Source organism: Bos grunniens, chromosome 10, assembly GCF_055505025.1.
Source record: "Bos grunniens cultivar Pamir isolate PY7600 chromosome 10, Bosgru_T2T1.0, whole genome shotgun sequence".
Lineage (NCBI taxonomy): Eukaryota > Metazoa > Chordata > Mammalia > Artiodactyla > Bovidae > Bos > Bos grunniens.
Window position 1 is genome coordinate 58,674,968 of NC_141174.1, and position 24,026 is coordinate 58,698,993.

At 40.5% G+C, this 24,026-nt stretch overlaps 1 protein-coding gene across 13 annotated transcripts in view; it reads right to left on the bottom strand.

Moving 5' to 3' along the window:
* The window catches only part of GNG2 (G protein subunit gamma 2), a 192,726-nt gene that overhangs the window by 51,100 nt on the left and 117,600 nt on the right, over positions 1–24,026 (bottom strand). For 6 of the 13 annotated variants that reach the window (XR_015134763.1, XM_086321524.1, XM_086321528.1 and 3 more), the window contains one exon: positions 9,318–9,450. The exons of the other annotated variants lie outside the window; for them this stretch is intronic. Coding sequence is in view for 2 of the 6 variants with exons in the window: in XM_086321518.1 (XP_086177644.1) it covers positions 9,318–9,450 (133 nt within the window). In the remaining 4 variants the exon portion in view is untranslated. The remainder of the gene's footprint in view (positions 1–9,317; positions 9,451–24,026) is intronic. 13 annotated transcript variants of the gene reach the window in all.

Sequence of the window (24,026 nt, forward strand, 5' to 3'; positions counted from 1 at the left end):
TAAAGTGAATGAATGAAGCATCTACAATACTTTTGTTCAAAGAATCATTTCCCTGAAAGGGGCTTGCTTTTTACCATCACTTATAGATGGGCTTTGAGAGTTTTTGTATTTTGGAACTTAAAGATTACAGGAAGTTAGCTTTAAATCAGGTTTTTTGATGGACAATCTAAATGTTGCCCTTACCTGAAGGTGAGAGGATTTGACACTAACTTCCAGGTGATACTCCTGAGGCTTGTTTCATTTAATTTTAGGATATCAACATAAATAGAATGATAAGTACAACAGTGGAAAGTTACCTTCAAGAACTCATATTTGTATTTTCCACTATTTGGGGAAACACCTCTGAGGCAAACCAGAAACAGATTCGCAGATGAAGAAACAACAGAGAGATCAGATGACCTGACCAAGGTCACAGATGAGGACGACAATACTTAAGTCTCCGAGATCTAGTACTTTCACTAGAAAACCCCAGAAAATACAATCCTATTACCAGGTCTTTCCTGTGAAAATGACTAGTTTCTTCCACAAAGCAGGGCTAAGGATGGAGCTCACATCCACCGCATTTTGCGCACGCTGCTGAGGATGGGTCAGGCTCATGGCTACTGTGTCCTCCGTCACCAACGCACAGGCAGGACAGGCCTGAACAAGCATTTTGTGGTCCTGGAATAACAGGACCACAGAGTCCTGTTATTCTCTGTTATTCAATGCTGACTCTGCTGAAGAGGAATGAGTGTTCAGACCATACTTGTACAGTGTGCTAACCAAACACACCAAAGGAAGTATGTGTGGAAGAGTCAGAAGAGCTGTTCATGCCTGGTTAGAGCATTATTCACTTGGCTGAGGACGACGTACACTGTCATGCAGTTGAAGCTAAGATAAATGGGCCACTTCACAGACAGGCATGGCGATTAGGTGTCTGTATAGAAACGTATTCCGGAATTTCTTGAGATAGATGCTTTTATTGCTGGTGAGTTTAAAATTAGGATGATACATTTATTTCCAGCTGGCGAAAACATAACAACATCCTAGCAAATAGTTTTCAGAGGCATTGAAAATCTCCTATAAAAACTTTCATTATCTGTCAAACTGGCATCAGAGCAACCTACGTCAATTACTACTGCCAGCCTCATCTTTCAAAACCAGCCTTCCCTCCTCCTTGCGTTTTCCGCCCTACCAAGCATAGAAGGATCAAGGGATGTGGTCTTCTCTCATCCTGAAGAATATTTTCATGACAATCACACCAAAACTGAGTGGAAAAGAGAGGCAGACATCCTTTTAGTTTCAACACATGGATATTCATTCAGTTCAGTTCAGTTCAGTTGCTCAGTCGTGTCCGACTCTTTGCGACCCCATGAATCGCAGCACGCCAGGCCTCCCTGTCCATCACCAACTCCCAGAGTTCACTCAGACTCACATCCATCGAGTCAGTGATGCCATCCAGCCATCTCGTCCTCTGTCGTCCCCTTCTCCTCCTGCCCCCAATCCCTCCCAGCATCAGAGTCTTTTCCAATGAGTCAACTCTTCACATGAGGTGGCCAAAGTACTGGAGTTTCAGCTTTAGCATCATTCCTTCCAAAGAAATCCCAGGGCTGATCTCCTTCAGAATGGACTGGTTGGATCTCCTTGCAGTCCAAGGGACTCTCAAGAGTCTTCTCCAACACCACAGTTCAAAAGCATTCATTAACCTCACTCAATTACTTCGGGTTCTAGCACACAAGGCTTATATTTATGATTAATGCCTGGGTATTCTTTCTTTATCTTTTGCCTTGGTTGAAGATGCAAATTCTGTTGGAGTTGCTAGAGAATTCTGCGGTTTATAGACACTCATTTTCAGAAACTCTGTGTCTTGAAAGGCTGCTTAGTGAGTGACTGGATTCTTGCCTCTAGCACACCTTTCCACTTCTTCGGCAAATGTCAGACGGGTCATGCAGATGTGGGGCACCCAGCACCGAGAAGCAGACAAGAATGGGATGAACAGAAGTGGTCAATGGCCCAGGTAGAGCAGCTATTTAAAATAGCTGGAGAAGAAACAACGACTAGCCCTGCATCTACCCCAGTGCACTTACTCGGCCATGACTCCTCATTAGGTAGATGAACCCAGTTCATCTCACAGAAGTCTAATTAATACTCTAACATTCCAGAGACACTGAAATTCCTGGGATTTGGTCCAAAAAACCCTAACATCAATAGTCCCACTTGCTTGTGAAGTGCTTTTTATTCTAAGAGTTCCACATATACACAAATGTCAGAACAGAATCTTACATAAAAGTCTGTAAAAGTTACTAAAGTTGTGGTCTGGTGAGAGCAAAGAGAGCACACGGTTTATACGAATGGTGGTTTGGTTCATAGCGTTTACTGTGATGGTATGAAGGCAGGCAAACTCGAACCCCCAATAGGGACTTCAGAGGAGACTTGGTATTTCCATACAGTGTTCTGGTGTCATGACAAAACCTTATGAATTTAATTACACAAGGGGATCTGTTTGTCATTTATGAGGAACACCAAAAAGACATAGTTCCAAAATGTGCGGTCTTCCTTTACCTAACAGATCATTCTTTCTCAACAACTGGGTGGCCTGATTTAATGTAACTGTCTATTACACAGAAGCCTTGCCAGACTTCTGGCACTATTTTCCTTTCGAATCTCAGTGAAATCAAGAGATTTCGGGTTTGCCTACTTAATGTGTCAAGCAACACTAGGAGCCAGGGGTAGAACAGAGAACCAGACATAACTCAGTTTCCAAGGAGGTCACACTCTAAAGGTAAAGCTGCTGAGACAGACCCATAAATAGGCAATTTCAACATAGCATCTTGTGTGCTATGAAAGGAGAAAGCCCAGGGTATAACAGAGGCACCTAGGAAGGACATCTAACACATTTCTTTTCCAGAAAGAGAAAAAGAAAAAAAAATAGAGTTTATAGTACTCACATGAAATACAGTGATCTGTTAAGAAATAATTTCTCTCTAAGAAGTGGGTAGTGGTTGCCAGGGACTGGGGGTGAGGGATATGGGAAGACATCAGTCAAAGGGCATAAACATCCAGCTATAAGACAAATAAGTTCTGGGAATCTAATGTACAGTATGGTGACTATAGTTAACAATACTGAATTATATACTTAAAAATTGTTGAGAGAGCAGATCTTAAATGTTCTTAGAACACACATACACACAAAAAAGGTAATTATGTGAGGCAATAGATATGACTAACTTTATTATGGTAATTATTTCACAATTATACATGTATCAAATCATTGCATTGTACATCTTGAACTTACACAATGTTACATTCAAATTGCATCTCCAAAGAGCTAGAAAAAAGAATCTGGTACATAAAGAGCCCCTCTGGAAAACAAAATAAGTACTAATAAAAATTTGTTTCATAATACCTGTGTTGGGGACACTGTGATTCAATCATGAATAATAAAACACTAAAGTACACAAAATAATAAGAATAATTTTTCTCTAGCTAATCAATACAAAGCACTGAAAGCATGCTCAGTACACAAGTACATAACTGGACCAAGTCATATACTTAAATGAAATGGCCCAAGTGAAAGTGAGAAAGGCACGGAACTTAATTTAAGTATGTGACAAAAGCTCATAAGAGAAGCAGAAAAGAAAGATGCCAACAGTCTTCTCCAGCTTTGGAAATGAATTGATAATTGATCCTTGGCCACATACATGATCAAGACAAACTGAACCAGTGGAACTGCAATTTGAGCCAGTGACATGAAGAATCAGACCCTCCTGACTTTGGAGTTTTAATATTGTTTACTGTTACTTATCCAATGGCAGCTGGGTCTTAATTGAACCAGAGACCCTGACTGACACAAGAAAATCTGAATAAGAAAACTTTTAATACTATAAAATTGGGAAAAGGGATCAGAGAAGAGTGGTGATTATAATTTAACATGACCTCAGCACCGAATAAGCAACAGACATTTGATCTCAGACATAATTATTTCCCATATTGCTGAACTGACTAGTCACTCAGAATTATCTGATCAAATGGAACCACTAATGGTCAGAGGAGACAAAAAATGAGCCCAGCAGAGCCGAGGAAGGAGAGAAGACTCTTCTCTTCATTAACAGCCCAAGGAAAGGAATCAGATGAAGTATGTTTGGCCATTTGACCCAATTCAGAGAGCATATCTGTCTCTACCAGCTGCCTCTTTCTGCATGGAGAAGACCTTGTGAAAGGTGCCCACACATTGAGTTACTGATCAGACCACGAGTTAAAAGAATGAGCCTGGAAACAGAGAAATACAGACATCTGGCACTTATATCCAAGTGTTTTCTCAAATGGATTATTATCTTTTGGTGATTTTAATACCAAGACTATTATAGTGAAAAGTGAATATGCATGTTGCCAAGTCACATCCGACTCTTTTGTGACCTCATGGACTGTAGACCGCCAGGCTCCTCTCTCCATGGGATTTCCCAGGCAAGAATACTGTAGTGGGCAGCATTTCCTTCTCCAGGGGATCCTCCCAACCCAGGGATCGAATCCAGGTCTCCTGTATTGCAAGCGGATTCCTTATTGTCTGAGCCACCAGGGAAGACCTGTTATAATTATTGCAACTATCATAAATGTTAGTCTAATTTTTATTGACTTAAAAACCATATCAATAGTTGATGAAGGGTAACAAAAGTAACCATTCAAAAAATCAGAATCTCTAACAAGGATCAGCACTGGAGTCACCGTGTTCCTGTGTCAAAGACCATTTTTGGTCAGTCATATACCGGAACATGAAACTTTGGCCTACATATCTGCCTACTACACCCACCCCCCCAACATTAGTCCAAAGTTCATTCTAGAGTCAGATATAAACCTTCTGTTGTTATCCTAACATAGGAATCTGCTGCTGCTGCTGCTGCTGCTAAGTCGCTTCAGTCATGTCCGACTCTGTGAGACCCCATAGACGGCAGCCCACTAGGCTCCTCTATCCCTGGGATTCTCCAGGCAAGAACACGGGAGTGGGTTGCCATTTCCTTCTCCAATGCATGAAAGTGAAAAGTGAAAGTGAAGTCGCTCAGTCATGCCCGACTCTTAGCGACCCCATGGATTGCAGCCCACCAGGCTCCTCCATCCATGGGATTTTCCAGGCAAGAATACTGGAGTGGGTTGCCATTACCTTCTCCGACATAGCAATCTACTTCTGCCTATAATTTCTATGACTTGTTTAGAAGGGAAGAGATGGGATATTTTTAAAAGTTAAGATCTAAAATCCACTATTTTGCTTTGCTCTTCATGATTTTTCTCTAAATAAACTTAAATGCGGTGAGTGAAGCAGAGGGTTAGAAGCAAACATAAGGTCAAACTGAGGATTTCAGATTTGGAAGACAGCAAAACAACCGAGTATAACTTATCATGGCCAACGGCAGATCTAAGAGCTCACTAAATATGAACAGATCACTTTTTTAAAAATGGCATTTTCATTCTCAATGTTCCGAGATCTCTGTTCTTCTCAAACCCTCATTTAGCTTCCAAAATAAAAACACAACCCGTCACTTCCTTGGATCCTTTCCCTTTTGGGCTCTACTCTGTCCTCACCTCTCCAAGTATAATTAAGGCTTTTGATAAGAGAATTTGCATAAGAGAATTTGAGCAGCAGGCCCCAAGAAGGGCGTGTCCTCTGCACTTTCTCTGCAATGGCCATGCCACCTGTTGGAAGTACAGGGAGACATGGAACCCATCCAGGTTTAAAGTCACACTACTATCTTTCAGTTGGATCTTTTGCCCTATATTCACTGGTTGAGTTTCTTAAACATTCAGCCTCAGTTTTGTCATCTGTAAAATGGAAATATGAAAGTCTCAGTTCTTAGGGTTGCTGTGAGGTTAAAATAAGATGAGTCATGTTTGCACGGTGCTAGTATAGTGCCCCAAACACAGTGCATGTTTAACAACCTCTGGTTGTTCTTGTGAACACCAGGGAGGAGAGACAGGCTGCACCAGCAGAAGTAGACAAGAGCATTCCTTATTTTGAAAGCTAAGTGGGGCTAGCGTTGACCATTTACAGTTTGGGCAGATCCTTGCTGTGAGAAATATTATACTCAGAACTCCATGGTCTGTGTTTTGGGGTTGTCTAATAATTGAAGTAAGTATCATCTAAGGACTTTTTCCTCTATAGCGACTTGGGCCATCAGGGGCTCTTCTGACCTCAAGTTCCCGATGCTGAACCACAAAGCAAAACCTTGTTCTGACATTTACTCATCTCTTTCTTCTTCCTTCTCTCTCCTGATATGTGATCATTTCAAATACTGAAGTCATTCACTGAGGTAACACTATAGACCTGATCTTCTTAGATGGCTTATATTTCAAAATTTCCTCCCCCTACACAGTTCTTCTTCATCTAGTAACTAATACATTAGTAAAATGTATTACTAAGTATAATGATGGGCCACTGATCTCGACTAAAATTATTCATAGGGATGACTGATATTTAAGTAGTACTTCATCACTGACAAGAGGCCTTCCATGTACATTATGTCATTTTGACTTTGTAGCTGTTCTGGGATGGCAAAGCAGATGCCATCATCCCTAGGAAACTAGGGTTTAAATGAATGAACTGACTTCCTCTAGTCCATGAAACTAAGTGGACCCTACGTTAGGAACTTGGGGCTTCTGGGTTGGTCTGTGAAGTGAATCAGGACAGAAAGCTGGTGTTTAAAGTAATTCAAAATGGATTAAAGATCTAAATGTAAGACCAGAAACTATAAAACTCCTAGAGGAGAACATAGGCAAAACACTCTCCGACATAAATCACAGCAGGATCCTCTATGACCCACCTCCCAGAGTATTGGAAATGAAAGCAAAAATAAACAAATGGGACCTAATTAAAATGAAAAGCTTCTGCACAACAAAGGAAACTATAAGCAAGGTGAAAAGACAGCCTTCAGAATGGGAGAAAATAATAGCAAATGAAGCAACTGACAAACAACTAATCTAAAAAATATACAAGCAACTCCTACAGCTCAATTCCAGAAAAATAAATCTTTTGACTCAATCAAAAAATGGGCCAAAGAACAAAACAGACATTTCTCCAAAGAAGACATACAGATGGCTAACAAACACATGAAAAGATGCCCAACATCACTCATTATCAGAGAAATGCAAATCAAAACCACAATGAGGTACCATTTCACGCCAGTCAGAATGGCTGCTATCCAAAAGTCTACAAGCAATAAGTGCTGGAGAGGGCGTGGAGAAAAGGGAACCCTCATACACTGCTGATGGGAATGCAAACTAGTACAGCCACTATGGAGAACAGTGCAGAGATTCATTAAAAAACTGGAAATAGAACTGCCTTATGACCCAGGAGTCCCACTACTGGGCATACACACCAAGGAAACCAGAATTGAAAGAGACACGTGTACCCCAATGTTCATCGCAGCACTGTTTATAACAGCCAGGACATGGAAGCAACCTAGATGCCCATCAGCAGATGAATGGATAAGAAAGCTGTGGTACATATACACAATGAAGTATTACTCAGCAATTAAAAAGAATACATTTGAATCAGTTCTAATGAGGTGGATGAAACTGGAGCCTATTATACAGAGTGAAGTAAGCCAGAAAGAAAAACACCAATATAGTATACTAATGCATATACATGGAATTTAGAAAGATGGTAATGATAACCCTGTATGTGAGACAGCAAAAGAGACACAGATGTATAGAACAGTCTTTTGGACTCTGTGGGAGAGGAAGAGGGTGGGATGATTTGGGAGAATGGCATTGAAACATGTATAATATCATATATGAAACAAATTGCCAGTCCAGGATGGGGAACACGTGTACACCCGTGGCAGATTCATGTTGATGTATGGCAAAACCAATACAATACTGTAAAGTAATTAGCCTCCAATTAAAATAAATAAATTTATATTAAAAAAAATTAAGTAATTCAACATAGTGAAACAAAGATATGAAGGAACAAACTGTGAATAAACAGATTTTTAAAAAGAGAAACCTGAAAAGGCTATAGAATGTGTAATTACAGAATGAAGGTGGGGCTGGGGGTTTAACTAGCTTTGAGTAGAGAATCTTTCTCATTTTTGCTGCCCAGTGTCTCAGGGTATCTGCTGGGGTTGAGAGAAAAGAAGAAATCTGTGTCCCTAAAAATCTCGGCCTTTTCTTCTACAAGCCAGGGTTACATTCCATTTTTATCTTAAAGTCTCATCCATTTTGCATTCCATTCCATGTTTAATATAAAATTTTAAAAAATAAGATAGAGTGAAACTTTTACCATATTAATCCTGGTACATAGTTGAATTCTCTCCGTTTATAAAGGTGCTATGAAATTCAGTTGGAGTCCTAAATACAAATGTTATTTCATTTAAATCTAAAACATACACATAATATATAAATATATTTTAAAGGTTTACATATTTTATATATTATAAAATTTATATATTTACGTTTTAAATATAGATACAAAATATATATTTATCAATATAGAACGGAAAAATGTGAAAATGTGTATACATATGTATTGTATATATATGAAAAAAAGTAAAACTATTTGATTTCACAGCTTCCAAAAAAATGTTGTGAGTCAGTAAAACCAACCATCTCTTTACCCCCACAGTTCAGATTCAAGGTCTGGACTGTGTGATGACCTCTATGTAATTCTAACCTAAGACCCAAGACCAAGAGGGAACTCTCTCAGAATAGCTCTGCCTCACTTGGGGCACCACCCTGATGGTTCCAACAGGAAATGTCACAGACTGGTTTAGCAGGGTACCACTTTGCAGACCTGCAACAGAAAGAAACCTTAGGTTCCAACCATTTCTACTTAATACCTATTATTTTCTCTGATCGGTTGTTATTTTTAAGTAAGGCATTTTATGAAAAATAAAGTCACTCTGTACTCGGGAAATCATTAAAGCAAGTTATTTGGTAGAAAGGACTGCCTCGCTCAGGAAACGTGCATTGGTCTGTTTAAAGGCAGAGCTCCTAGGGCTGCTGGGGGAGGGCGTCTGCAGGGCGGCATGCACCCTTCCCTCCTCCTCCCCTGGCGCGGTCTTGGATGGAAATTAGCAGTTGCAGCCTGTGACTAGGCTCCATTGAGCTGTCCCACCCGCGGCTGCTCAGGAAGCACACACCAGCAAACAGAATGAAAGGGGCCTTTATAAATTGGAGTCGGTTATTTCTTAAGCAGACTCTCACATAAAGACTTTTTTGTTTCTTACTCTTTAGCAAAAACTGAGCTCCTTGTGAACAGTCTTTGGAGAGGGAGGAGAAACTGAAGATGGGGAGGAGGCTCATCAGAGATGCTACGCGACTGGGGATGATGGAGGGCCAGTGGGAAGTACCGGAGGCTTTTCTGAGTAAATGTTCCCGTGTCTGGTGGCTGGTTGGGAGTGGGGTCCTGGTGCGTGGTCAGGGCTAAGAGGTGTTGGCAGGTCACAATCACTCAGGGTCTTTTCCCCAGAAAAGGGTTGGTCTCTGCAAGGAACAATAAAGAGGAACCCTTGTGCCCTGATCTCCAGAAAAATGTCAGGCAACTAGTTTTTCTCTAAGTAGAGTTAATTATCTTTTTTTTCTTTGCTTTTTATCTAAAAAACTGCATCTTTTCCCCCTGCTGTGCCACACAGTATCTTAGTTCCCAACCCGGGATCGAACTCTTACCCCATGCAGTGGAAGGGCAGAGTCTTAACCACTGGACCACCAGGAAAGCTACTACATATTAAATTTTACAAGATTCACAAACAATTTTCTTCCCATCATGCTATCCTAGTTTTTCTATTTTACTAAAGAAGCAAGATCTTCTAAACCAGCAGTCCCCAACCTTTTTGGCACCAGGGACCAGTTTTGAGGAAGACAGTTTTTCCATGGACTGGGGTCAGGGGGATGGCTTTTGGACGATTCAAGTGGATTACATTTATTGAGCACTTTATTTCTATTATTATTACATCAGTTCCACCTCAGGTAATCAGGCATTAGACTCCAGAGGTGGGAACCCCTGTTCTAAACTATTTTGGATATCCCTCAATCTAAGGAATATGTAGGAAAAGGCTGTGTAGAGTTTTACAATTTGCCTTATTTGGCTGTCACATGATTATACACATATGCACACAGGAAAAAAGATATATACAAGCTATCAATTTATTCTTTATTAATTAAAAAATTCATAAAAATTCAGGTACCAACTGAATCCGGGTAGTATTTATGAAAATAGAACAAAGAAAAAATGATATGATTTCAGAGATTTAAAAGCATGAAGAAATGAAGAGAAAATGATGCTGCTTATTACAACTCTGCATTAGCTTCATTAACACAGAACCTGCAGCAGACAGAAGTCAGCTAAAGTTAATGCTTATACTTTTTAAATGAACTTTTTTGTGATTTGAAAACTCCGTCCCAAGTTCAATTAATGAGGCCTCATTAAGTTGCTTAAAAGAAAAGAAACTCATTGCCTTAAAAGAATCCACATCTCAGCACCTTTGGTCCTGGCATTTATCTCTGCTGCCTTATGGTACTGGCTGCACTGTGCGTGTGACAGAATTATGAAGCAAGCACTTTAATATCCTGTACATAGCCCATACCCAGAGACTTAATTATCTTCATGTGTCCTAAGAAAGAAGAGGCCCTATGGGCATCCAACAGAGCATTCTATGGTTATAGCCCTTCTTCCAGCAATAAGCAATTGCCCCTTTAAACCATGCTGAAACAAAGGGAGGTGTGATTAGGAATAGTGGAAATGTGAATCTTGGAAGCTACACACTGTTCTGTTTATATGTTTGCTCCAGTGTCTTGAGCATTCTGCCTCTATTGGACTCTCACCCTTTAGAGATAATTTTCTTTCAGAGGATATTGATAATAGCAACACTCTTATTAAGCACTTACTATGAGGCAGCACTGCTCTAAGTTTTTAATTCACAGAGTCCTCCTGCTGTGCGGTAGGTACGAATATTATCTTCCATTTTTGGAAATGAATGCACAGAGAAGTTAAGAACCTTATTCGAGCTCACAGCCAGTAGGTGACAGAGCTGGTACTTAAATTCTTACAATCTGGTTTCAGAGTCTGTACTAAATTATATACTATACTTATACAGTCTCTCAAGACTTTGGATCTAAAAGGACTTCAGAAATTATCTCATTTTAATTCTCTCATTTTATAGAAGAAAGAATGAGATTCAGTGAAGTTAGGAGACTTATCTTAACTTAGGGACATACAGAAAATTCAGCAAAGTCCACAGCACAACCAACATCACTCCAATCCTAATGAAATTTGTACATACTGTTCTCTTCTCTCCCTGCCTCCTCCCTGATCCTTAGTAGAATTTAGGTCTTCCTAAGGAGCTAGGAAGACCAACTCATTGGAAAAGCACCTGATGCTGGGAAAGACTGAGGGCAGAAGGAGAAGAGGGTGTCAGAGGATAAGATGGCTGGATGGCGTCCCTGCTGCAATTGACACGAAATGGGGCAAACTCCAGGAGATGGTGAGCAACACAGAGGCCTGGTGTGCTGCAGTCCGTGGGGTCACAAAGAGCTGGACATGAATGGGCGACTAAACAACAACAACAAGGAGCCAGGTGCCCTCCTCAAGATTCCGCATTGCCTTTCATGTTTCCATGACCCCAACAATTGTGTTTCATCAGGCCTCTGTAAATTCATTGTATCTTGGTTAAGAAAGATCAACATTGGCAGTAACACAGGAAAAATTCACTATTGAGGCATTCTTGTTATCTTTCATTGTCAAATAGGATGAAAGGAAGAAGATACTAAGAACCATTCAAGGGAGACTATTCTAAGAGCTCAAAATCCTAATGCTTACCTGTCTTCCTATTGTATATCAGGGCACCCTGTTACCATCCTTCTGAGGATTTCTGTATCACAATTTGTAAATATATATACACACACACATACAGTTGTGTTTTTATTTTCTGCCTCCCCAGCTAGACTTTAAGCTCCATGAGGACAGAGGCTTTATCTGTTTTTTATTTGCCTATAAATGTCCAGAACCTGGTATATAGGTGTCCAATTAATATTTGTTAAATGAACATACAACGAAAACTCAGCAACAGTTTTAAAAGATAACATTAGGCTGCTCCATATTTTGCTTAACAGACATCTGTTTTTCAGGGCCTGTTACCTTTACCCAGTCAATGGACCACATCCATTCCCTAAGGTTGAACATGTTCTAACAATCAAAGTCTCAAGTAGCAGAAGCCTAGTTGGCTCACAAATCTATCTTTCATTCACGGTCTAGGAACCCACTGAGTGGGACTGGCTATACTGTTAAGCCTCAATCATCAAACTAAGTAGAAGGAAAGACCAGTCTAAAACATCTAAGTCATGGGATATACTGGGGGGAAAATGTATAACTGACCATTGAATAGCTTGAGGCTTGGGGAGAAACCCTCCTCACAGTTGAAAAATCGGGTGTAACTTATAGTCACCCCTTCCTACACATGGTTCCTCTGCATTCACAGCTTCAAATCTGAGGATTCAAACAATCACAGATCATGCAGTATTGTAGTATTTACTATAAAAAAAATCTGCTTATAATTGGATCCATGTAGTCTGAACCCACATTGTTCAAGGGTCAACTGTATTACTTTTAAGTTTCAGGGTAACTTAAAGTATGTGAGCAGAGTTTTCTGCTAGATATTTCTCTGAAGACCTGCTTCAAAGACCAGATAAAATAACTTGTGTTTGGTATGTTCACTCTTTATATGGAAAGAGCTGTTTCAAAAGACCTTAAGGATCTTCAAAAATAGATTATTCTTTTAATATTTTACTCCTACAATCTTGTTTACACATTACTGCATTATAATCACTTGCATTATTATCCACAAAGAAAAACTTTGCTGAGTAAAATTAAATGTCAATCCAGTCACTATCTGAAATGAAACCAACTATGAATTAATGGAATTTAAATTAACAAAGCTTTTACTCTAGCTGAATTATAAAAAGTTTTCTAACTTCTATTTCCTTAATGATGATATATAAGAATTTCTCCAAAAGATAACGCCTTGTTTTTTAACTCTTTCACAATGAAGACAATGTAGTCAAACAAGCAGCATTAATTTTGTGCGTAAGTAACCAATCTGCTTCAGTTTCTATTCTATAGCTGGATCTGAGTAAAAGCTGTCTCATTTTTGTGCAATATGTGTTAGTACATTTCTTTAGTTACTTATTTTGAAAAGTGTAAGTTATTGGAAAGTGAAAGTGTGAAACTGAAAGTCGCTCAGTTGTGTCCAACTCTTTGCAATCCCACGGACTGTACAGTCCATGAAATTCTCCAGGCCAGAATACAGGAGTGGGTAGCTATTCCCTTCTCCAGGGGATCTTCCCAACCCAGGGATTGAACCCAGGTCTCCTGCATTGCAGGCAGATTCTTTTCCAGCTGAACTACCAGGCAAGCCCAAATTATAGGAAAGAGAGTCTACAAAACATAAGGTAAGCACTCTCTCATGGTGACCCTGCCAAAGATGAACAATTGCTTTTATTTTTAGAAACTACCTTTGACTTGCTGTACAGCAGAAAGTAACATGACACTGTAAATCAACTATAGTCCAATAAAAATGCAGTAAAAAATATAAAAAATATCAAGAAAAGAAAATACCATTGAATTAGTTGGGATGGATAGATATTTTAAAAATTTAGACTCATCCCTTAGCCTCATCTCATCCAGGTGGAACTGAAAAGTCTGCTCTCTTTTTAAAATGAAGACAGGAGTCAACTTTATATTTTTAAAAGTTCTCTCTCCTGGGACTTATGTTTACATGGGAACTACAAAGCAGCAGAACTGGCTGAAAGCTGCTCTGTGCAGTGCAGAGATAGTGCAGCTCTTTACCAATGTGTACGACCACATTTGGATGATACAGCCAAATTTTACTAGGTCACAACCTTGGCAGCTGCCTTTGACACCATCAAATAAAAATGCTTTGGGGATCACTTCTATCCCACTGTATCCAGCTGTTTTCCCCGTCATTTCTGGCTCATTACCCTGTAGCTTCAGTCTTCTTTCCTTTTCTGGAGAGAAAAGTGGGGCCTGGTTGTGAGTTTTTAATATAGTGTTTCTGATGATAAATAAATGATCAAAAATCCAGATTTGCATTTTATTGAAATACATATGGCTAAATTGCTCAATGGTATGGTTCTGGTTTTTGTTTTACAGCCTGATTTTGACTTTCCGGGAACAAGAAAACACCCTTGATTAATTCTAAATGCCTTTCATTAGAGAACATTCAGTACATGCAAGATTTATACCATTCTCTGGGTGTTAAGTGGGCTTCCCCAGTGGCTCAGCGGTATAAGAATCTACCTGCAATGCAGGAGCCACACGAGACGTGGGTTCAATTTCTGGGTCAGGAAGATCCCCTGGAAGAGGGCATGGCGACCCACTCCAGTATTCTTAGACAGAGGAGCCTGGCCAATTTTAAATAATAAAAAAGACACAATTCTAATAAACTCAGCACCAGGTTAGGTTTCTGGCTGTAACCCCATAGAATATGTTGTGTCTTGCAGGAAGATGCCAGAGGATGTTGCAGTATGAAGGAAACCAACCACATCATTGCCATCCAACAAATGGGATGCAATTTTCTTGTGCTTTCCTCCTGGGGCTTAGCAAGTACATCTCTGGAAAAATCAATCCTTCTCCATCACTCTTCCTGGCAGTGGCTGGGTTTTGCTGGGAAGTGTTGCCACTGCTGGTATTTTGACTCCAGAACATTTGGGGACTGTTTTCACTTTTGATGGAAGAAATTTCAGAAAGGCAGTATTGTTTTGAAAGGGAGAGGGATTAGCTGAAGTTGCATTCACATGCCAAAGGAGTACCAAAGGCTTAAGGAAATCCGTTAGACCATGCCTTCCCTAGCCACCCCCTCCTCCTTTCTAGCTACCAACTGCTCTTTGGTTTTTAGAAAATACATTTGTGTAAGTAAAAATCTGCCTTACTCTCGGCAGACTCTGCCTACCTATTACCCAAGTAGCCCTGGACAAATGTAGCAGTGTATATAAAATCAGATCTCCAGCAATGCGTAAGGTCTGAAATAGATTTTGCTTCTTAAGCCTCATGAGCAGGGAACACCTGGGGCATCCAGGTAATGTTCCCTGCATCCTTCCCATTTGGCTGGGCCTTTTGCCTGGCCTCAACCCCCAACTCACCTTCCTTCCTGAATCTTAATAGATAGGAAGCTGGAGAAAGAAATGGCAACCCACTCCAGTATTCTTGCGTGGAGAATCCCGTGGAGAGAGGAGCCTGGTGGGCTACTGTCCTTGGGGTCACACAGAGTCAGACGCGACTGAAGAGACTTAGCAGCAGCAGATAGGAAGCAGCTTTCAAGCTGGCAGATGGGCCTGGAAGCTCGACACAATTCACTACCTGACATCCCCGGTTCATCGCATGGCACCCCGGGATACCTACACCAATTTGACTGTGGCCCAAGGCACCCTGCCCTGCCCCCACCACACAGCAGGAAGCTGGGTCTCCCTGGGCCCCCCTCCTATGCTCTTGGCTTTCTCCTCTATCACCGACCTCTGATGAAGCTGCACTAGCTACAAATCCTGTTCTCCCAGGGGAATGTGTTTAATTTGATTAATTTCCATTTCTTTCTTTTTCAGAATTATTTTGGTGGTAAAATTTTAGCACTCTAAGATGTTACAACATTGGTATCCTGGAGACTGAAATAACAGCACAGAATAGGTCCTTGTGGGAAGCCAACATGCAAATTTTCCTACCATGTTCTGCCAACGGGGCACTATTCTCAGCTATTCCATACATCTTTGGGGGCAAATAATGGAGACATTCCAGCGCCCACTCAATCTCCGTGTTTTTTTCTGTCTAAAATAATAATAGAGCTAAAACATGGCTTTCTAGCTAAAATTCGTCTTTTATTAAACACTATCAGCTACCACTCAACACAAGGAACTTACATATAGAAATAAAGTGATTACGTAGATAGAAGGATGCCTGATTTCATTAACTGAATCACTCTTTATTCATTTGATGCCTACTCTCTGTAGTATGTTGTACAGTAGAGAACAAAGAAATAAACAGGAAGAGTTCCTGTTCTCAAGGAATTTATCTTTGAGGTTGAGTTTTATATTCTCTCTTACAGCTCCACTGTATCCTCTGTATTTCTAATGCCTCCTCTAAAAATGACAGTAATTATAGGTTATTCTTACAATAAATACTGTTGTTCCTTGTCACCTACTGTCACACTCCCAGGGGAATGAAAAAGCCCAGAGGTGGAGTTCTGCAGTGTGTTCCTACCTGAGAAAAAGAGTATAGCATTTGGTTCCAAAGTTCTAAGAACATGACCTTTATTTCACAAATGCATGCAAAAATGATTAATCCATGCTAAGTATATGTTCCTTTCAAAGAACTAATTCAGAACAATGTGAATTTTTCCAAATAGCACTTCATCACAAAACATTTTAGAAAAATATTAATATTTTTTCAGGAGAAATCATATTAAGGGCCTAACATTCATAGAAAGCTTTTTTTCCCCAATACAAATATCACTTTAATCTAGCTAGGAAGGAAGGCATTGGCAAGGATTGGAGCTTGCTTGAAGAGTGGTGTGAGCCCCACCCCATAGCGACAAGTCTACTGCAGAAGAGAACAAGCAGCTGTTAATGTATCATATTTACCCCTTTCCCCCTAGTTTTCCACTTATCCCAGGATTAATTTGTTTTCCTGCTGCTTCTCTAAATCCCCCCATATCCTGAGAGCAACTTAGATGTCTTCTGTGAATTCATTTACTCTCTTTGTTCTTTTCATTTTATTTGAGGCAGTAGCAGTTTACAAGGAACAAAACACATTATAAGCCAGTCATAATTGCTAGACTCAAATGCTTCCTTTTCCCTCATAATGGAGCAGAGGCACATTAAGATAAAACATAAATTTGCCTTTCTTACCCATAAGCTAGTTAACAGCTTTGACAAGGCTCTTGTCCTTTAAGGATGAGGTCCTTATTCTAAGTCCTTATTCTAAGAAAAGAACAAAGATGAAAGGGAGCATAGGGAACAGATCACTGAACTGATTAATATACTTCAAGTTCTAAACATGGTCAACGTTTCTGAATAGCTGAGGCACAACAGTGAGTACTTTCCAGAGTTGCATAGTTTTCTGATAAGGCAAAGCAAACTCGTAAATAGGAAGAAATGCCCTGAAGTTAAACCCAAGGGGGAAATCATGAAGTAATAGGCTCTTTGGCACTTCTTGATGGCAGAGGGTAAGGAAGTGAGCCATGACAGGAAGCCATGGGTATCTTTTGTCCATTTCCCCTGTCTTACTGAAAGAGCTTCCAATCATACTATCTTCAGCTTTCTTCCAAAGCTATGAATATGTGAGTGACTCTGGTCAATATTAAATTCCAAATCAAACCTGAATTACACTTAGAAAAAAATCCCCAAACCAATATTCAGATAAAGTATGATCAAGCTAACTAACCAGTGGGAATCTGTCCAACAAATTTCATCTGCCAAGAGTAACGTTTCTCTCTGTTACTGGACGCACCAGATCACAGCTACAAAGGAGCTCTCTTAAACTCCTTTATTTAGGTATTCTATTTACAAATGAATGAATGAGTGAGTGATAAGCACCTGAAGTACATTAATCACATAGTCTATTTAAAGCTTTAGCTACATAAAAACTGAGGACATCTCATTATTTTCAGATAGTGTTACATGGGGCTCAGCACCCAAGATGATTCACCAAACTTCCTGTCAAAACAGTTTCCATTTATTCGAATTTCTTCTCCATCCTGGGCATCCTAAGCAGGAAGGATTCTTCAATCAGGGAGACTCATCTCACATGCTAGTAAAGTAATGCTCAAAATTCTCCAAGCCAGGCTTCAGCAGTACGTGAACCGTGAACTTCCAGATGTTCAAGCCAGTTTTAGAAAAGGCAGAAGAACCAGAGATCAAATTGCCAACATCCGCTGGATCGTGGAAAAAGCAAGAGAATTCCAGAAAAACATCTATTTCTGCTTTATTGACTATGCCAAAGCCTTTGACTGTGTGGATTACAGTAAACTGTGGAAAATTCTGAAAGAGATGGGACTACCAGACCACCTGACCTGCCTCTTGAGAAACCTATATGCAGGTCAGGAAGCAACAGTTCGAACTGGACATGGAACAACAGACTTGTTCCAAATAGGAAAAGGAGTACATCAAGACTGTATATTGTCACCCTGCTTATTTAACTTATATGCAGAATACATCATGAGAAACGCTAGGCTGGAAGAAGCACAAGCTGGAATCAAGATTGCTGGGAGAAATATCAATAACCTCAGATATGCAGATGACACCACCCTTATGGCAGAAAGTGAAGAGGAACTAAAAAGCCTCTTGATGAAAGTGAAAGAGGAGAGTGAAAAAGTTGGCTTAAAACTCAACATTCAGAAAACTAAGATCATGGCATCTGGTCCTATCACTTCATGGCAAACAGATGGGGAAACAGTGGAAACAGTGTCAGACTTTATTTTTCTGGGCTCCAAAATCATTGCAGATAGTGATTGCAGCCCTGAAATTAAAAGACGCTTACTCCTTGGAAGGAAAGTTATGACCAACCTAGATAGCATATTCAAAAGCAGAGACATTACTTGGCCAACAAAGGCCCATCTAGTCAAGGCTATGGTTTTTCCAGTGGTCATGTATGGATGTGAGAGTTGGACTGTGAAGAAAGCTGAGCGCCGAAGAATTGATGCTTTTGAACTGTGGTGTTGGAGAAGACTCTTGAGAGTCCCTTGAACTGCAAGGAGATCCAACTAGTCCCTTCTAAAGGAGATCAGTCCTGGATGTTCTTTGGAAGGAATGATGCTAAAGCTGAAACTCCAGTACTTTGGCCACTTCATGCGAAGAGTTGACTCATTGGAAAAGACTCTGACGCTGGGAGGGATTGGGGGCAGGAGGAGAAGGGGACGACAGAGGATGAGATGGCTGGATGGCATCACCAACTCGATGAACATGAGTTTGGGTGAATTCCGGGAGTTGGTGATGGATAAGGATGCCTGGCATGCTGCAATTTATGGAGTCGCAAAGAGTCGGACACGACTGAGCGACTGAACTGAACTGATGGTCACTGAGGTCAGTGTTTCTTTATCCACATCTCTTTGGGCCTACTGAAGCTGTCTAGGATGGCAATCCTCTTCCATTTTACCTTGATCTGATATCTATTTCTTGTTGCCCAATGACCCCTATGCAATGATGCTGCCGTATCTGGCAGCCTCTAGCTGGAATAAGAGTGGAGACAGACACAGAGAAGAGCAAACATGGAACCACTACACATCCTCAAGAAACGATGGCAACTTAAGTACCTTCTGCCAAAGTACATAAAAAAGCAAGCAAGCAAAACCCTGAACAAAAACAAAAAGCTTTGAACCTTATACTCAAAACAGTGACTCCCAGTATTAAGCACACAATTGGAAATTCCTACCCAAACATAGCTCAAATAGATCTACTAAATATGGCAAATTGGGTAAAAATTTGAAATTGGGCCAGAATTTTGTGAGTCCCTTATAAAATTCATTCATACAAATTAAAAATAAATCATTTGGCTATTTGTAGACATGACATGGGCCTAGGGATGAAAATATGTTTGTGAAGAAACTAAATGAATTATTGGCACTGATCTTTATTGAGGAAACCACTGGGGAGATTCAATCTGAAAATAATCTTGGGAAAGAGAAATGCTTGAGCAATTCAGTCAAACAGTGGTCAATGCACATAACATTCTCGACTGGACTGACTAATTGCATCTAGAGAAGTTACCAGGCCAAGATGGTTCTACTCAAGAGTTTTAAAGAGAAAGTAAGGGTGAAATTGTGTAGCTAATGGCCAAAGCACCATTAAGATCAGTAAATGTGAAAAACGCCTCAAAATTCAGCAAATTTTTAAGGTGGTTAAAACTCCTAATTTTAAAAGTATGCATAAAGTCATCGAAGGTTTATTTATCAACTCCTGTTAAGACACTGGACAGACTCTCTGGAAATTTCTCATTTTAATTTCTGAATAAAAGAGATACCTTCCACTTGATGTGGTGATTATTAATAGTGGTAATTATAGAAAACAAGTTACATAGAAACATGTGGATAGTTATAGAACCTTGTGGATAGCTTCCATGTAACTACATAGAAAACAACAGAGATACTATTAATACCTATATGACATTTCTTTTTCATATAATACCAACTTTTTCCTGATTATAAAATAGTACATGTCACTTGAAAAAAAATCTGAAAAATTCAGAGAGGTTTAATATGAAAAATATAAAAGGCATCTTTAATCCTACCACATAGAGATAAATTTTTAATGACATTCTTTCCATTATTTTTCATATATTTGAAATGAAACACATCAATGAAAAAATATTTCATATATACGTGCAAAATTTTTGTTGTTGTTGGATCAGTTTCAAGGGCATATGGAAGGCCTGGATCTTAATATTAGACCTAAAAATGTTACTTAAAGGTTGTAAACTTCACTCCACAGAAATTTACAGCTCTGCAGCAGTACTAACAGCCATGAAACTCATCTCTCTGTTTGGAGCACCTCTTTTCCATCTGTTGCTTCCCTTCCCTACAGCCTTTCTAGGTCTCTGCTGGTCCTGTGGATGACAGGAGAAAAGACCACCAAGCCCTGTATCACACTTCCATTGTACAGATCCCATCAGTAGTAACTGTGGTTTTACACTCTTCCCTTAAACTTTACTTTCATATGTGTCTATTTTCCCCCAACTTTAAAAGTTTAATGGAAGCACAGCTGACTTACAATGTTGCATTTCTTTCCAGTGTACAGCAGAGAGATTTAGCTACACACACACAGATATATATTTTCTAGATTCTTTTCCCTAATAGGTTATTACAAATATTGATTATAGTTCCCTTTGCTACACAGTAAGTCCTTGTTGTGTTATCTATTTTATATATAATAGTATATATGTCATATGTTAATTCCAAATTCTTAATTTATCACTCCCCACCTTTTCTCCTTGGTAACTGTAAGCCTGTTTTCTATGTCCATGGGTCTACTTCTGTTTTGTATTGTATAGAAGTTCAATTGTATAATTTTTTTTACATTCCACATATGAGCAATACTATACGATATCCCAACTTATTTTTTAAAATTGGAAACATACAGAAAAGTTGAAAGAATAAAACCATATACCATCCACCTAGATTTAACAACTGTCACTTCTGCCTTCTCTGCCTCCCTACCCACCACGTGAAACTAGACAGCAGATATCAGATGGCTCTATGTCTGAACATTTCAGCAGCAGCATCCCTTTGAAAGCAAAACTCTTAAGATTATAGGTTAAGCAAACTCCCAGCAGAGTGAATGAACTTTAGCAGTTTTATCTAAATATTTATTTTAGCCTTTCCTAGGCCATCTCCCACCTCAGGGAAAAAAAACAAAACCAAGCCAAGTATCTGAGATACAGACTGCAGCAAGATATCTGATGTAAGACTCTTGGGAAGAACTGCCCATATGATGTTCCCCTGTGTGGCAACTTTGGCCTTATACTACAACTCTGACATATTAGAAGAAAGAATCTATGTGGTAACCCTGCAGGGAATAACTCTTCTCTAGAATGTCAGATTTGGTCAATTTTGTAATTCTGTTCTGAGAATTTCACTTCTGGCTAATGAAAGGGGACATGACTCAATCCACAAAAGGGGCTCTGCCCTGGCCATGGGGGCAGGAGCCCCTGGACAGACCCTTGGCAGCCTTCACTAATCTGGGCAGCTGTAGCAACAGCAGAAAGGGACAGTCTCTCCCTCACCTAGGTGAGCTCGGGAGGTTTCAGTGAGGGTGTAACACTTTCAAGTCATACTTGGTTTTTAGTCTGACCCACTAGAATTAAGAGATTTAGGGGTAGGGGGTGAAGAGGGCCAGAGGTGTGGTGGTGGAGGGCAGAGAGGCTCACAGAGCTGCCCAAGGGAGTTTAGTACTCTCACCTTCCTCTTCTGGCCATTTCTGCCCTATTTCCCCCAACCTTTCTTACCCCTCTCCCAATAATAATGAAAGCTGAAGTTTATACACGGCCCAGAGCCAATGTGGCAAAGTGGTTAAGAATCTGAGCAGTGGTCCAAGCCAGGATTTGAGCTCAGACGGTGGATCTCCCAGGCCACACACACTTGGTTGTTCAGTTCTGTGACTTCCCAGGTCAGGGCACAGGGACACCAAGGTTATGCTCAGGGACTATTCCATTTCCTGCCCCATAACAGAATTTCCTCACTTATTGTCCCCACCCTAAACACACACATGTGCACAAGTTTTAATAAAGCCTGACATTACAGGCATGACACCATGAAAGCAGCAAATCAAGCCATGGGACACTTTTTGTCTTGTGTGTTTACAGAAGCTGAAGCTGATCAGTTTGCTGAACAGCACTGACAGGCCCCTAGCGCAGTTCCCAAGCCCCCGACCATATTCCCTTCTCACCCCTCAACTGCATCGCTGGACTGACCCTGAAGCTAGGTGTTCTCAACCTTACGCCTCTTTGTTACATAATGACTCAGAACTGGCTCAAGTGGCAGTCATGCATTTCAGAAGCTCAAGAACTAGAGGTCAAAGGGAGGGAAAGTAGGTTGTTCTGGAAGCTCTGCCAGTTAATTCCATGTAGACAGGTGACCCATATTATGTAATTAAGTGCTGCTTTAGAGGCATGCTGCAGCGGGCTTTTTAAAACATGGAGCGTCCTAAGGTTACGTGGAGTTGGATTAAGGTTTGCTGAATGTACTAGGGCCTTTCCTCTGTAATTCAATTAACAGAATTAAAGATGGACTTTTGTTGGAATCCTCCCAGGCGGCTGAAAGGCAAAGTGGGGCACAGACTTTTAAGTCCATGAGGGTAGAAAGGAGGGCCCTGGTAAGTCTGCTCTTCCCTGCAGTGAATGCCATGAGCAGTAGGGTGTCCTAGCCCAACAGTGCTCTGCCTACAAAGCCAAGGTGGTTAATGAGGGGAAGGACGGGCGTGGCTAAGGATGCTGTTGGGGCCTTCTTATCCCATTGACATCTCTCCTGTCCAGTCCAATGTCCATTGCTCCCCTCCAATCCCTGTGTCTGCCTCTTTGAACATTTCCAAATTCTGAATTTCTTTTTTCAAACTGCTTCTTCTAGCGAGATGTATAGGCCCTGCATGACCTGGCCCTGGGACCCATTCTAATCTCATCTCTCGCTATGCCCCCACTGGCCTTTTATAGTTTCTCAAACAGCCAAAGGCCTTCCCACCTCAAGGCCTTTGCAGCTCTGTTTTTTGTTACTTTTTTTTCTGTCTAGCAGTCAACCCTACTGACCTCAACTCATCTTTTAGATTTCCACCTCCCTGACTTATTCCTAGACAGAATTACAGTTTGTAACTGAATTTGGAATTATTTGATCATTGTCCATCTTCTCCATTAGACTGACAGTTCCATGTTGATGCCTGTTTTGGATCACAATTATATACCCAGAGACTATGTGGGTTACTCAATAGGTATTATTTGTTGAATGAACCCATGAATCAATGAATGAATGGTCTCTTCAACTAATGAGAAACATTAACCTCAACTTACACATTAGTGGCTGGTATCAATGAATTACTTTTCTCAGATAATTTGATTTCAAGGTGTCAAGCAAAGCGATAGTGAGGTTTTCAGCAGGAATGGTGGCAGGCCGTTGACGAGAACTGGGGAAGCTGCTTTCTGTAACTCTTCTCGTCTACTCTATTCCTGTCCTCACCAATGCACAGACCCCTGAAGGTGTCAGAGTTATCTCAGCAAGGGATACACATTCCCAGTGTGCATACTCAAGGTGGAGAAGCCAAACTCGGGTTCTGGATCTATGTGCAGAGGGGTTTCTGCTACCTGGGGACAAGCCATTCATGGCTCCTCTTCACTCTCCCTGATGGTTGCCCTGGACTCACTGCAGGCCTTTCTCCTTTCTGTCAGACTTCTGCGAAATGAAACACCTTCCTCAAAATCACTGCAAAGTGCAGCAAAGGGAAATAGGGCAGACATTAGAAGGCAGGGGTTTTGTCACCATTAGAAAGAGTGTACGTACATGGTTTTCAGCAGACAACTCAGT